General features: G+C 45.3%; 1 protein-coding gene across 1 annotated transcript; it reads left to right on the forward strand.

Annotated features, from left to right (window-relative positions):
• The first annotated feature begins 3,153 nt into the window (after positions 1–3,153).
• LOC102091344 (2-epi-5-epi-valiolone synthase) lies at positions 3,154–10,651 on the forward strand. The gene is made up of 5 exons (XM_065075429.1): positions 3,154–3,429; positions 5,229–5,862; positions 7,540–7,773; positions 8,461–8,713; positions 9,468–10,651. Exons 1-5 carry the CDS (start codon positions 3,170–3,172, stop codon positions 9,566–9,568), a joined length of 1,482 nt encoding a protein of 493 aa, XP_064931501.1. The 5' UTR covers positions 3,154–3,169; the 3' UTR covers positions 9,569–10,651.
• The last annotated feature ends 4,214 nt before the right edge of the window (positions 10,652–14,865 follow it).

Genomic DNA, 14,865 nt, shown 5'->3' on the forward strand with positions numbered 1-14,865 from the left:
ATAATCGACAATTTCATAACCTTCTGGTTACATAGCACAGACATGTGTCCCACCTCAACCATCAGGCCTGAGGCCAAAAAAGTCCCTGGACTTTGAACCTTGGGTTATCTACAATTGGTCCATAGCTGGGAGGTCACCCACTGCCTCATACAGGCAAACATCAGAGCACCTGGTGCTCTGGAGTCCAGCTCAGAGGCCAGGTCTCTGCATGGGCTGGAGAAGGTTGTGTCACATGGGCACCAGCTGTCCTGCACCCCTGGAAAGGGTACCAGGAATGCACTGGCTGAAGGATGTATCAGGAGAAACCACTGGGAACATCCAAGGTATCAAAAAAACTAAGCTGGCCTGCAGCAGGGTTTGAGCAGAAAAGGCTGGCAAGAAATTAAAGCAAAGTAATTAAAGAGCATGTGATTAAGCTGAGGTCGGCTGGCAGTCTCCACACAAATGAAGCACAAACTGAAGTTAATGAGGAAACATGGACAACCCCATAACCAGAACAGCATCTTTCACTTTCTGGGATGTATCACCCTGGGCTTGTTCAGTCAAGGACCAACTCAACGTACCTGCAAACGTGCTGAGAGAGCCCAGCGCTGGGCAAAGGAGCTGAAGAGGCTGGAGAAGGGGGTCAGGTCTTCACTGTAAGGCTCTTGGCAGCCCATCTGCAAGACAGATGATATGAGAACATGGCAGCCATTGGCTATGGCAAGCAGACAGAGGTTGGAAAGTCAGTTTGTCAGCTTCTAAAATGAAACAGAAGACATTCAAATGCCCCCAGAATACAATAGGGAAATTTAAATGGAAAATAAATAAATGCACAGGAGAAAAGAGTAAAAGAAAAGCAAATAAAATAAGTACCAATGCTCAGTGGATTGCTATTAATCAAAACAAATAAACAAGATGAAGAGGACAGACCTCCTTGCATACCTAAGATTATTCCATCTTGTGATTTAGTAAACAACAAACTGCCTTAGACCTGCAGTTCCTGTAGAAAGCAATCCAAATTGTGTTTGGATTGGGAGTTAAAATTTCAGATGAGTATTTGGTAAACAGGCTAAGAGCTTTAGTATGCCACCTAATCCACCCCCCCATCAGCTTTGGAGGTGACTTTGGGCAAGTTGTTTCTCTTCTGGTCACTCTATTTTGCTCTTCTGTAAAATGTGGGTAACAGTCCGTCCTCTTTGCAAAGTGCTTTGCCATCTGGAGATTTAGCCAGCAGTGAGATCTGGATGCTAGAACTTTCCTATTACCCTCCGTGCAGCAGGGCTACACATCTTTAGAGTTTATTCTTGTAGCTTTTTCACAAATTTGAGATATATGCAGGTTCCTAAGTGAGTTTGCCTGCAATTAACCTTTCAATACAATGACAACTCGCTCTGGAAGAACTGTGTTTTCCAGCTTCTGCTTTTACGCCTGGTTTTGGTTTTCTTGAACTTTGTTTCTGAACAAAGACAGCTTTCAGAAACACAGCCTAGAGAAAGGCAAAGACGGGTTCACACCTTCAGGCACTGCTGGTGAAATCAAAGGAAGATCTTCCCCTGTGCTCAGTGCACAGAGCTATACAGCAAGGGAGCCTTTGGTGTGGCAAGGTGCACCCGAGCCCTCTGACTGCCTCAGCTGGAACATCCTATGGAAAGGTTAATCGTGCATCCCTCAGTCTTATGGGGAACAGGGTGCTGGTCACCAGCACCAGCACAGGTCCCCATCAGCCCCCATCACACCACTGCTTCCTAGAGAAGGGGAATTCCTCCCCAGAGGATGGACGTGCCTTTGAGTCAGGGAAAGGGTGTCTTCGTGAGTACATGGAAGGGATCTGGCATAGTTTTAGTAAGACAAAAGGTGACTGTGGCAGATACACTTCCACCTTCTCCGAGAACTGCTGTGGCAGTTGTATATCCCCCTCTCCTTCAATGGGGCAGTTAATGGCTCTTTTGTGGGGCCCAGAGTCGGTTAGCCAGGGTCATTAGCAGAGGAGGAGCGGCCCAGAGAAGCGGAGAAGCTCCTGGAATGCCCACAGCCAGATTTGATCAGACTATAAAACTGGGTTCCCGACGAGGATTCCCTTTGTGGTCTTCTCTGAGCAGCGGGTCTGTGCCAGAGCCCTCCCCTTAGGCGGGAATGCCATCTAAGGAAACTTCCTGGGACTGGGAGTGCCTCACCTCCTCATTTGGGTGAGTGATAATTTAAGTCCTTGCCGAGTAGGCAAGTGTAGCCCCTGCCTAGCCAGGCAAGTGTAGTCCTTGCCTGATTCAGGCGAGTGTAGTATCCTGGAGTCAGAGGGCTCTGGTTTTGTTTCTTGTGAGTGCATGCATGCATGCTGTGGATCCTTGTTATTCTCATTTGCTGCACCCCAATAATCTCAACTGATATCCAAACCTTTATCTTATGTTATAGGAGGGCTAGCTAATTGTATAAACCCTGTTTTGGTCGGTTCATTGGCTGTACTTTTCTGGGCAGAATGAAGTCTGTTTTGGAACTTGCTTTGCCGCCTTAAACTGACTTCGGGGTGCCTCTGTGACAGTGACAATTGCAGGCAAGTACAGAACCCAAAAGACAGGGTCACCGAGGCTGAGATACCACTGTCTGGACCACACTGCTGATCCTGAAATTACCCCACCACACAAAAACCTCAGCATCTCAGAGTCCCACAGGCAGTTGGGCAAATGAATCAAACTCAGCTCAGCCCCCAAAGAGCCCTTCAGGGGACAAACTCTCTCTGATGTTTTATTTAAACCCACCATAAGAGCTAAAAACAACCCCAAAAAAATAATTCTGTTCCTCAACACAAAATAATCCCTGGAATGTGAGTTTAAAAGAGGTTTAACCAGCTGGGGTCCCATCCTGTTGCTCCTCATCCTGTCTCACCCCACAAGGGCGTGTTAGAGCCGCAGCCAGATCAGAGGCTCCACACAGCAAAGCATGATCCTGAATGTCACAGAAAATCACACAAATTGCCTTTCATAACTTTAAATTTGCTGTAGGGCATCATGTTGGAAGCTAACGTATGCATTCCTATTGTACTTAAGCATTATAAAACTAACCGATTATGAAACCCCATCCTGGTACCTGCACGTGTCTTCAAGCGCTCCTACAACCCCTAACATGCATCCCAGATTAGATAATCTTAGTTTTGTAATTGTTTTCCCTCGTGCAGACAAGACCTCCCCTTCCAATGCCTGGTCACCTGGAGCCTTTAAAAAGCACCTCAAAGGCACCCAGTTACAGGAGATCTCTTAACTGGGAGATTTTACCCTCTGAAACCATGCCGGTGTCAGATGAGACCTTTGCTCTGGTGGCCCCGGCCACCATGCCCCAGAAGCCCTGTCAGACAGACTTCCAGCTGGTGCGAGTCAAGAACACGTGGTTCCGCATCAAGAAAGGAGAAGCTCTTTCTGACTGCAAGGATGAGATAACTCTCTCTGAAGCAAAAATGTAAGTACAAGAGTCCGCGTTGCTCATTGATAACTGCATTGGATGGCTCTGGCTAGCCAAACTACATGGTCTCCCTGGGGGGATGCATCTCAGATGGTTAAACTATCTTGTATGCGGCTTAAACTCACCATTTTGTGTACAACCCCGTGAAAGTGGGCTTCAAAATGCGTGCAATATGGCAGCATGGGTATTTGCTGTTCTCCTTGGCATAACCTGGATAAGGTACAGAGGGAGTTTTATCAACAGCTTAAATTTTTATGGATGGAAAGTTTATTTAAACTTCTAAAAACCTTATGCAGGGACTTCTCAATGCTGCACTTGGGTTTTTTTTTTCCCCTGTATGTACATGAAATCTTTGTGTGCAAAAGCTCATGCACAGGTATGGGAGAAGGATGCATTTATAGAGGTGGCTGCAGATAAATGAAATGCCTAGATAGGAAAAATAAACACAGTAGGTCATTGACAGGAGCAAAAGCCATACTACATCTCTCAGACTGTAGAAGTCGCCTAATGCTGCTTCAGACAGAGGGGACAGACAAATTTCCCCTAGAAATACATACAGCTCTTTTCTGATATTATATCTCTCCAGTTAATAATCCTTTAATTACAGGATATTCCTTTTCATGAGCGCATGGAGCTGTGTTTGTAATGCTGGTCTTTCTTAATACAGCTACATTTTGCATGTCAGAAGTTTTCTAGCATTTGTCATATTCAGACTTTAATGTCTCAAGTCTCACCCGCTTCTCAGTCAGGTCAGAGGGATCTTCACCAGCACTGGCCATGGGCAGCAGCCATACGTGAGCGTTGCCAAGGCAGAGCTGCAGGAGATAGAACAGGACTTTAGCAGACCCAAAGGTAATCTGCTGGACTTCAGTCAATTGTAGGATGAACCTAGGGCCCAGAGCACACCCAGACAAATCCTCCGCTAACACATGCCTCAACAAGGCTATGTTCAGCCTCAGATTCACTACTATCTTCATTGCAATGGGTGCCTGTTGTACCATCCGGCATCTATAGCTGATTCCAACAACTAACATTGAAAGTCATCCTGTCTCTTAGAAGGGTCACATACCAGAGACGGGTGCACATGCACATGAAGTACAGCTATAAGGTACATATTTTGTGCATTAAAATGTAACATCATGGTGTTTTTTGTAATACTGCATTTTAAAAGCTCAGAAGAAATTTTATGGAAGATATAAATCCTCACTGTTTAACACTTAGAAAGTGAGGGCCAGAAAGCAGAGAAGCATCTATTTAGAGCTATAAAAGAAAGTGGAAAGAAACTGGGCACGTACAGAAAGCTGATTATCCAATAAACCATCTGCTCATTCAAAAACAAAAAGTAAAACAAAGATTCATGGAAACTTTCAATTTTTACCCAACTGCAGCTCAAGAATACAGCTCAAGAAGAGGTCTCATATAAAATATATTTTGGGGCTTTGCTCTTAAAAAAAAAAAAAATCATTCACTTCCCAACAGGAGTTGGGAATTAATAAATTGGAAGGAAAAAAATATTTGCTTCTCCATCCCTTCTTGCTCTCTGTTTTATCATTATCACGCAGAAGTTCAGCCATTTGACTGTTCTCTAAGATGGCGGAGGGTTTCTCCAGTGCCAATGCAATAGGGCCCTGACACCCAGGAAATGTGTCCCACCCTCACAGCCCCACACTTTTGTAATGCACAGGCAGGTGACTCCACATTCCCCACCCCCAGTTACATATTTAAACTAGTTCAGACATGCAAAGTACAAAACAGGAATATTATGATTTCAAACCATGTTTTCTGATCTTTGCCAGTGGTGAAAGTGTCTCTGAAGGTGGAATTTCTTGGACAATTGAAGCTCCCATCTATTTTTGCTACAAAGTGGTAGAAACATACAATATTCTGGATCCTTCTAACACTACTCTGCTTTGGGGCCACATCACTGATCCCCAGCAACTAGAGCTAGCCACTAGTGGCAAAAGGAAGTTGAGGCGCTTTATTGTCATAGATGAAGTTGTTGATGAACTTTATGGCTCCAAAGTCAGAGAGTACTTTGAAGAGAATAACGTTCAGCACAAAATCCTCGCCCTGCCTACCACTGAGGAAACGAAATCCATGGACCTGGTCTTGAACATCCTACAAGAAGTCCAGAGCTTCAGCATCGACAGGCGAACTGAGCCCATCATTGCCATCGGAGGCGGCGTCTGCCTGGACATCGTAGGACTAGCTGCATCGCTCTATAGAAGACGTACCCCTTACATTCGGATCCCAACAACCCTCCTCTCTTATGTTGATGCCAGCGTGGGGGCGAAGAATGGGGTGAACTTCCTGCAGTGTAAGAACAAGCTTGGGGGCTACACGCCCCCCGTAGCTAGTTTCCTGGATAGATCCTTCATTCAGAGCATCCCTCGGCGACACATCTCCAATGGCCTTGGTGAAATTTTAAAGGTATGAACTTTTGCAACTGCTGTTTTCAAAACTGAAATCATAGAATCATAGAATAGTTTGGTTTGAATATACCCTCACAGCTCACCTAGCCCAACCCTCTGCAGTGAGCAGGGACATCTTCAACTAGTTCAGGTTGCTCAGAGCCCCATCCAGCCTGGCCTGGAATGTTACCAAGGAGGCAGCATCTACCGCCTCTCTAGGCAGCCTATGCCAGTGTTTCACCACCCTCATTGTTTTAAATTTTTCCTTATATTTAGTCTGAACCTATCACTTTTAGTTTGAACCATTACCCCTTGTCCTGTCACAACAGGCCCTGCTAAAAAGTCTGTCTCCATCTTTCTTGTATGTCCCTTTTAAGAACTAAAAGGTCGCAATGCTGGTAAGATATCAATCACCATCTATGGCATTGTACAAACTGCCTTACAGTAGCAAGGCTGGCCCATCAAGGCTGCATGAGGACTTTTAACTCTCATTAAACCCATATGTATTTTTACAGCTGCTAAACTTGTTAGAATATCCCTTATATGCAGTGCATAGTGCTAACTCCACAGAGTGAACTCTAAAACTCAAGCCCAGATGTAGACACAGCACAGCCAGGGAAGAAAACATCTTCTCATTAAGGCTGATCCATGGCATTCTAAAATGAACTGCTGGCAGAGAATTTGAGGTTCATTATACTGGGGATTAATAATCTGCAAGATCATTTGTACCTACCTCGCGGGCTATGTTGAGTGCAGTCAATCAATCTCCGGCGAGACAAATTTTACTTCTAAAATTACCTGGGAAGTGCACAGAAAATGGTTTTATGCCTGAAGAGCTTTGAAAACTTTTGATAAAGCAGAGTTCAAGCTATTAAAGTGTATTAGAGATGAGTTCATCAGTAGCATCTTTCAGTGCTTACATAGTGGGAACTCCCCAGGATACCTGGAGGTTTCTGGCAGGCACTTGGAAACCTGCAGGTCATCATTCCCCCCTACAGGAAGGGACTAATCCCTCAATCAGAGGGTGAAAAAACACATACTTGTAACAATCAAATCACTCTGAAGCCTCATATTGCCATGCTTTCCCATATTCTGTTGCCCAAAGAGAAATTCCAAGGATTAGATGAGAGTTACCTTGGGGATGTCCACCATCCAGTCCCTGTCCTGGGGATGGTCACCATTCAGCTCAGACAGTCTCGAGTTTCCCGACAGGCACAAAAATAGCTAAAGCTCATTATGAACCACCTGCTGGGGTACTGGAGCATGTAGCAAGCTCCCAGCATGGTCAGAGTTGGCTAGTAGCAAGAGAACTTGCCCATCAGTGCTCCCATCATCTCTGCCATTTTACCAGAGCCCCACTGGGCATTTACACACTGCTTTTTGCATATGACATCTTCTTTTACCATAGCTGATAAAGTGTCACAGCACAAGGTCACATTTCCTAGAGACCTGAAGATACACCAAACTGGTGTATCCTCCCTACTCCCACAGTCCCACATACATGCTAACCAGGAACTGTCTCTACAGAAACACTTTTTCACGTTGCAGAGGAAGAAATTGCCCACGTACCAAGCGTGTAGATATTTCTTTGCTAGTGGATGATATTGTAGTCCAGCCTATTGAAACACTCAAGTTTTCAACAGCACATACAAGGATCACATAATGATCTCTAATTACCTCTTCTTTTCTACCCTAGATGGCACTCATGAAACACAAAGGGCTGTTTGACCTGCTCAAGAGTCATGGGAAATATCTGCTGGACACCAAGTTCCAGTCTTATAGTGGCTCTGCTGACCATGGGGACGCTGCACTGCAGACTACCAGGATTGCCATTGAAACCATGTTGGAAGAGCTGGCTCCCAACCTCTGGGAGGATGACCTGGACAGACTGGTTGATTTTGGTCACCTTATAAGCCCAGAGCTGGAAATGGTGAGTGACAGACTTTGTATTTCAGCATATCTTTTAAAAAAGAAACAAACAAACAAAATGTTTTCAATGAGCAGCATGAAAACTTTGTGCAAGTGAGCCAAGCTAAACTCCAGATTCGCACATTATCTCAGATCACCCAACACACCCAGTCTGGTCCTGTTGGACAGAGACACCCTTCCCTGCCCAGTTTCCCCCACACATCTGCCCGTGTTTCTTATTCAGATCATGGGCCCGTTTTGCTTCTTACCAGACAGTTACCAAAGCAGAAAGATGACCAGATTACAGTGAAGCCATTAGAAATAACCAACATGAGCTACAACAGTGCAAAGGCATGGAGAGCATAGGCTGTATTACCTGGGAGAAATTGCCACTGAGGAATAAGGTGGGGGGATTAGACCTTGTGCAAAATTCAGAGCTCTTCTCTCCAGCCCATGGTTTTCTTCATCTGTGATTTGAATAGGGAGATAATTAGATCCTGGATCCCTATGAGAGATTTTACATGCGATTAATCACCTGTAAAAGAGATCACATTCTTCAACCCATAAATCACAAGATGCTAACATCCAGCCAATCTGTACTTCTGCTGTGAGCTGAATGTCAGTTTTCACAAGTACTTTTAGAAAAAACCTACTTATTTAATATTTGTCAACCCAAACCTTTTTCCCACCCACCCTTGCTCTGCTTCAGAGGGTTTTGCCATCACTGATGCATGGAGAAGCAGTGAACATTGACATGGCATTCATGACATACGTTGCCTATGCACGGGGGCTCATCACTGCCGAGGAGAAAGAGCAGATCATCCAGTGCATGAGGGGCCTGGAGCTGCCTGTCTGGCACAGGGGCTGCAGCTGGGCCCTCATTAAAAGAGCTCTGATGGAACGCCTGAAACACAGCGGGGGACAGACCCGGATGCCACTCCCCACCGGCCTCGGCGTTGCAGGTACTGGGGGAGTGGGTGCTTGGGGGACAGTGGTAACCCAACACACTGACCTGCTGGAAAACCTGCTCTGCGATTCTGCAGTTACATGTTTTTGGTGTTACTTGTGCTTTTCTTAACATCCCAATAAACCTGTCAAGACACAGGATCCTACTGATTAGACTGAGGTCTAATTACTTGCATTGTGACTGACCAATTCACTTGGCAAATGTGTTTGCAAACCAACAGTCTAAACACAGTTCTCTGACAGACAAACCGATAATGTCAAAAGGAAAAATGATTCCTTTGTTATACTTGAAAATATTTGTTAAATAATCCTTGGCAAAAAGAGTTTTAATGTGTTACTGTGCCTAGAACAAATACTTGAAAACTAAACAGTATCTGTTCAATAACTGGGGTGAAACACTCACAAGACTTTAAAAAACAAAACAAAACAAAAAAAACCAACCAAACAAAAAAGCCTCAACCCCTAACATAGAAGTGATGCATGGAACCAGGTTGTGATCTCTTGCATCAGGATCCATCCAGACTACATGGTGTTTCAAAAAGATGGACCCAATTTGCAATCACTACATCTCTGAAATTGTGTCCGTCTTTATGAAACACCCTCTATTTCCATGAAGCTCAGTCACTACACAGTCACAAGAAAACAGACTCTCATAAACTGGAGGAGCTACTCTCCCCCCTAGTGAGGTAATGCATGCAAGCAGGAAAAGCTTCTTGGGATGTCAAATTAACTGCAAGTCTCATTTTACAGAGATATTCAATGACACTAATGAAGAGACTCTGGAAAGAGCATACAAGCTGTGGGTCAGAGACTGCAGGACGGTGCTGGAAGAAGAACCAGCTGCCTTCTGAGAGCTGCAACCCTGGCTGAAGGTCCTTCCCCAGGTGTGGAGCTGTTCGACGTTGTGAGTGGGCAGGACTGAGTTTTAAATGAGATAACTGTAGCACCCGTGAAACCATGTACAGCCCAGAGCTGTGAGGAACAAGAACAATATTGGTATCTGACCTGATTTACCTCTTTTGATTGCTCTTGAATTTGTTAGTGCTCAGGAAGTGATTGCTCAGAAGTAAAACCTCCAAGTGTCCATAGTGTAGTTTGTAGCAAGCTGTCTCCTTTGGGGGAAAGTGGGTGGCATTTATTCATTAATTTGATTAAGCCCAACGGGGGGACAGCCATGGCCTTGCACAGCGCTATCCCTCAACTGCTTGTAGCTGGACCGCTGAAATCAATAGGTGTATCTGGCTCACAGACCATGTAAAAGAAGTGGAGCATCTTGATGGCACCATGCAAAATCTCCATGCTATATAAAATATTTGAAATGGGTTATCTCCATCACTGGTTTTCACATTCTGAGTTGTTCTTGTTTTTCAAGCTCATTCAAACTAGCAAAAAAAGAACCTCAGCTGCCAGCCTTTGCTCCCAGTGTAAGGAAACAACACACCCCGATTATAGACACTGCCGTACAGCCACAGACCAGCAGATACCACTGCTGTGAAGCACGATGGAAGCTGTATCTTGACAGCATGGCAGTCCTATGTTTTGGGACTCTTAGATTTTGAGGATATATTGAGATATATTTTGTTGCCAAAATGTATAGTGGTGGTTTTACTGTGTAATCCCTGCAAGCCACCAGTGTGACAAAGACGATACTATTTGCATCAGTGTGTTCTATGAACAAAGCTGAGCTCCAGGCAGCTCCTGGGTAACCCCATGGAGCATCTACCAGGGGCTTCCTGTCAGATGCTGACCACAAAAACACGTAAAGACAATGTCAGCCTTCCCCATGGAGGATGAATCAAAGGAATCACAATCAACAAACAGCTTTTGAATTATTTACAGCATTATTATATTTTTTTTTCTTATGTCATACCAGTTTGTGCTGATGTGCTGGCTTCGATTTTGCTGAAGTAATAAAAGCTATTAAAACCAGAAAACTTGTAAAATAATTATTCTATTGCTGCACACAGTGCATGTCTGTGTACATTTGCATGTGCTTGAGAGACAGAAAGACACTGAAAGGATGAAGAATAGAACTGACATTAAAAGTTCCTTTTCCTCTTGAGCCTGGAGAAGGTGTGCTTGAAAGCACACAAAAACCCTCCCCTGGCCCTTCTCCAGAGCCAGGCACTTCTGCAGCTTCAGGATGGGGTTTCACACAGATGGTACCACCTTCCCAAGCAGACCTTTCATACGCCCCTCACAGAAAATAGCAGAACACCACATCCTCAGAGCCACTACTTCCCATAGAAACAATCTCCTAAACCCCCAAGTTAAATAAGCCCAAGGATATCAATGAAATCTTGCCTTTTTTCCAGACAGTCAAACATAGGTTCATTTAGCTGGATTCTGACAGCAGCCAGTAGGGAAAGCATCACTCCCGCTCACAGGGAAGCCATCTGCACCATCAGCCTTTTGCTAGAGCAGAAAGGGACAGTGCAACACGGGACTAGATGAGGACTTGAACTTTTTAGGAGCACAAGAGAGCCCCAGGACAGCAGAACTGATGAGCAACATGCTGAGAGTCTCCAGGAGGGGAGCCCCATGTTGCCTGCCCTCTCAGAGCTGATCTGGGACTGCAGACCTGCAGCTCTGCTGCTCCTCTCCCAGAGTCCACAGTGATCACCTGGGTGCACTCACGAGTGGTTTACCTCCTCTCCAGGAGCTGGATGGGCCATTTTCTCACATCAGATAATCTGGAAATTAATGAAGTGCAGGATTATCAGCTGCCAAACAATCATGGTCCTTCAGTGCAGCAGTCCTACCTGGGGGAGGTACAAGACAAACATCAGCTCGAGTTGCTTATTTTAAATGTCCAGGGAGAGACCCTCAGGGCCCAAAGGCACCTCTCACTGCAGCCCCATGGAAAGCCAAGCAGCAGCTTGACAGGGTCCAGCAGAACCGAACCCAGAGGAGTCACAAAACCAGACATACCCATTAAAAGCCCAACAGCTCAGACTGATGTGCTGTTGGTGACAGTGGGTCACTTGCCAGCCATTTCCACATGTTGGCTTTGCCTCCATCTTCAGGAGCCTGTGTGTGTGTAACAACATATCAAAGGAGCTGGAGCACAATTCAGACTGAAAAGTGAACACATGATTATTATTTTTCACTCTCCCTTTTGCCATGGGTGACAGAATACAATCAATGCCTGACATGCTTGATTGCTTAGTAGCAGACAGCCACATTTTTAATTACATACTAAAATATGCTAAAGAAATAAAACGGCTGTGCGGCAAATATGTGAATATCAAGAAAGGCATATGACAGCACCTAAATTGCTTCAGTGTCTGATAAAGAGTGCCTCTGCCAGGCTTGTCATCGAAAGATCAAGGGAAGGAGGTAGAAAGCATTATTACTAAAACAACTTTTAAAAATACACCTCATTGTTTGCAGTGCATTTTTTTAATGTCTAGCATGAACTTAATTCTTTTCTGTTTGTTCAGTTTTAATTCCTGCTTTCTCAAATGGAACTATTATCACTAGAACTAAAATCTCTGTTTGTTCTCTTATTACATCCAATGACATATTACTCCAAAGAGAAAAGTAGAAAGCTGTACAGGACCCAGCTGGGTTCACCACAGATTGCATTATTAATGGATTTGTTTGAATGAAATTATAATAATACTTTAGTCGTCAGAAAGATGTTAAATTGTTTTACTATTTACATGTTCTGAAGTAATTTGTTTTGCAACAACGTGCTCCAGGAACCGCTTTTTACTGGGGGGAGAAAAAGGGGGGGATGAGAAGAGGGTAAGATTCTGAGCTCTAATCTTTTTAATAAAGAAGTATCTAACCAGTTATTACTCATGTCCAGTCAACAGCAGCATTCAATGTACCCAATGCAAAAAGAGAATCAGGTCAGTGATACTGAAGAGACCAAAACATTTTGACTAAATACAAACAGTGACTAAACAAACAGTGCTGAACATGACAGCAATTGCCCTGCTCCTTGTATCATGCAACATGTGCTCAACGGTGCTGCGCTTGTCTGTCTGGAGCCGTTACTGCTGGTACAAGTTACACGCTGCATTCAGACAAAACGTCTTGCAAATGACAGAGTTAAATCAGCTTGCTCTAGAGAAAGGTGAGTTCCCTGCTCGTACTGGGACGGAGTTACTGAACCACAGGGAGATGCCACCTCTGCCCCACCAGCACCGGGATGCAGCCAAAATAATCACTGCAGTGGGATGGGTGCCCAACCAGGGAAGCCTGTTCTCATTGAACCTTCACAGACCGCTGGAAAAGACACAGCCCCACAAGAGTGTGCTGTTCCCCACTTTTTAAATTCATGTCTAGCTCTTGCTGCCATCAAAGGTGGAAAGCAGGGAAGCCAGTGGGAGCAGGGAGCTCTGGAGAGGCACTGCAGAATGGCAAGAGAGCAGGCAAAGTGCTCAGGCAAGACCAGAGCCCCCAGAGCCATGTGCCCCATCAGCCGAACCCAGCTCAGAGCCCAGAGCACATCCCCGGGCCCTGCACATCCCTGACCCTGCTCCCATGGGACAAGCCCCATGTGTGGGCACTGGGTCTGACACTGGACACCCATGCTTGTCCGCCCTCCCAAATAATTGTGGCTGCCCTACTGATGGCTATAGCGAGGTGACCGCTGATGGGCTGTGCCCAGCTCCCAAAGCCTCTGACAACCTCCCACAGCCCCCCCAGACCCCAGTGCAGCTCCCCTGCCCACAGCAGACACATCAGGCATTGAGGATTTCTCCCATAGCTCCTTTGAGACAGTATCCACAATATGCAACCGTGTACATCAACCCCATGGTGATTTTTGTAAATACATTCAAAGAGCGACCAATGTTTGGATGATTTGCATACCCTGGTTGATCCTGCAGACCGTATCAGCCTTCTCATTGGCTTGCACAGCTCTTGGACAGCATTTAACAGAGATCTATTGTAGGAACTGTTGTTTCCCTCTATGAGCACAGAGCACAATGGTGCCGCAGCCCCAGGAAGTGCAGGTGTGGGGCAGAAGTGGCAGCTCAAAGGGCTAGGAGCTGCCTTCGCTCCAAGGAATCGCAAACAAGAGCATCCATCCATGTTCAGTAATGCTGGAGTTCAACAGCTTTCCCACTTCTTTGTAATCTGGGTAGGAAAGTCATAAAAAGGAAGAAACTGCAGCTTCAGGCCTCAGTGGAGACATGAGCCTCAACACACGCCCGTTAAGACAGTTGCTCTCAAAAATGAAGCAGTTTCAAGTAAAGGTGCACTTTGGATCACAGGTAAAAACAGCGATGGTCAGTGCACATGCATTTAACCTGTGAGCCATCATTCTATTAAGCCTTATTGATTTTAATGTCAGGAACACTTTTTCATGGCATTCCCCTCCAATTTTAAGCAAGTGCATTTCAAAGGAGCTGGAAAAAACAGGAGTATGACCACCATTCAGTGCCGGGACTACCCTCAGATGCAATCACAAAAGGAGCAGCAGCTGCTGAACCTGAAGAGGAGGCACAATCACCATCCCCTTCCCGGCATGGGGACCTGCTGAGCTCCCAGGTGTGTCTCCCTGGAAGGAAAGCGCGATGCGGTGACATGGTAGCAGGGTCCTGCCGTGCCACCGTGCTGTGCAGCCGAGCCCCACAACGTCCCACAGCCCGGTCACAGGGATTCTCAGCAAACCAGACCCCACCAGGCGTTGGCAGCTTAATTTTTAACATCCACTTTCTTACCCTGCACAGAAATTTTCAGCCTTGTCCAAAGGAACTAAAAGGCTTCTAAAGCAGACCTGCTACCACCTCTTTGCTGACACACACAGAGCAAATACTTACAGCCATTACCCTGCAAAAGGTTTTCTTCCCCCTCCTCCTGTGTTCTGTGACCCAGCAACATCAAGAAACTCACTCCCAAACTTCAGCACTGGCACAACTGACCACCAAAAGGAAAGCAAAAATACATCTAAAAACTCGAACTTTAAATAGAAACTATATCCTAGGCTGCTGACAGATTTTCTAGTGCAGTACTACAATACTACATTCTAATACTGTGCTGAATTTTAAGCAAATAGCATTATAAAGCCTGTTGGAAACACTCACAAGCCTTAAACATCATCTACAAAGAGAGAGCAGGGCTTTTCTATTGTAATCCTAGCAAAGACAGGTATAATAGCTTTGACCAGCATTTTTTGTTTGGTTGCCTTTTA

Source organism: Columba livia, chromosome 10, assembly GCF_036013475.1.
Source record: "Columba livia isolate bColLiv1 breed racing homer chromosome 10, bColLiv1.pat.W.v2, whole genome shotgun sequence".
Classification (NCBI taxonomy): Eukaryota; Metazoa; Chordata; class Aves; order Columbiformes; family Columbidae; genus Columba; species Columba livia.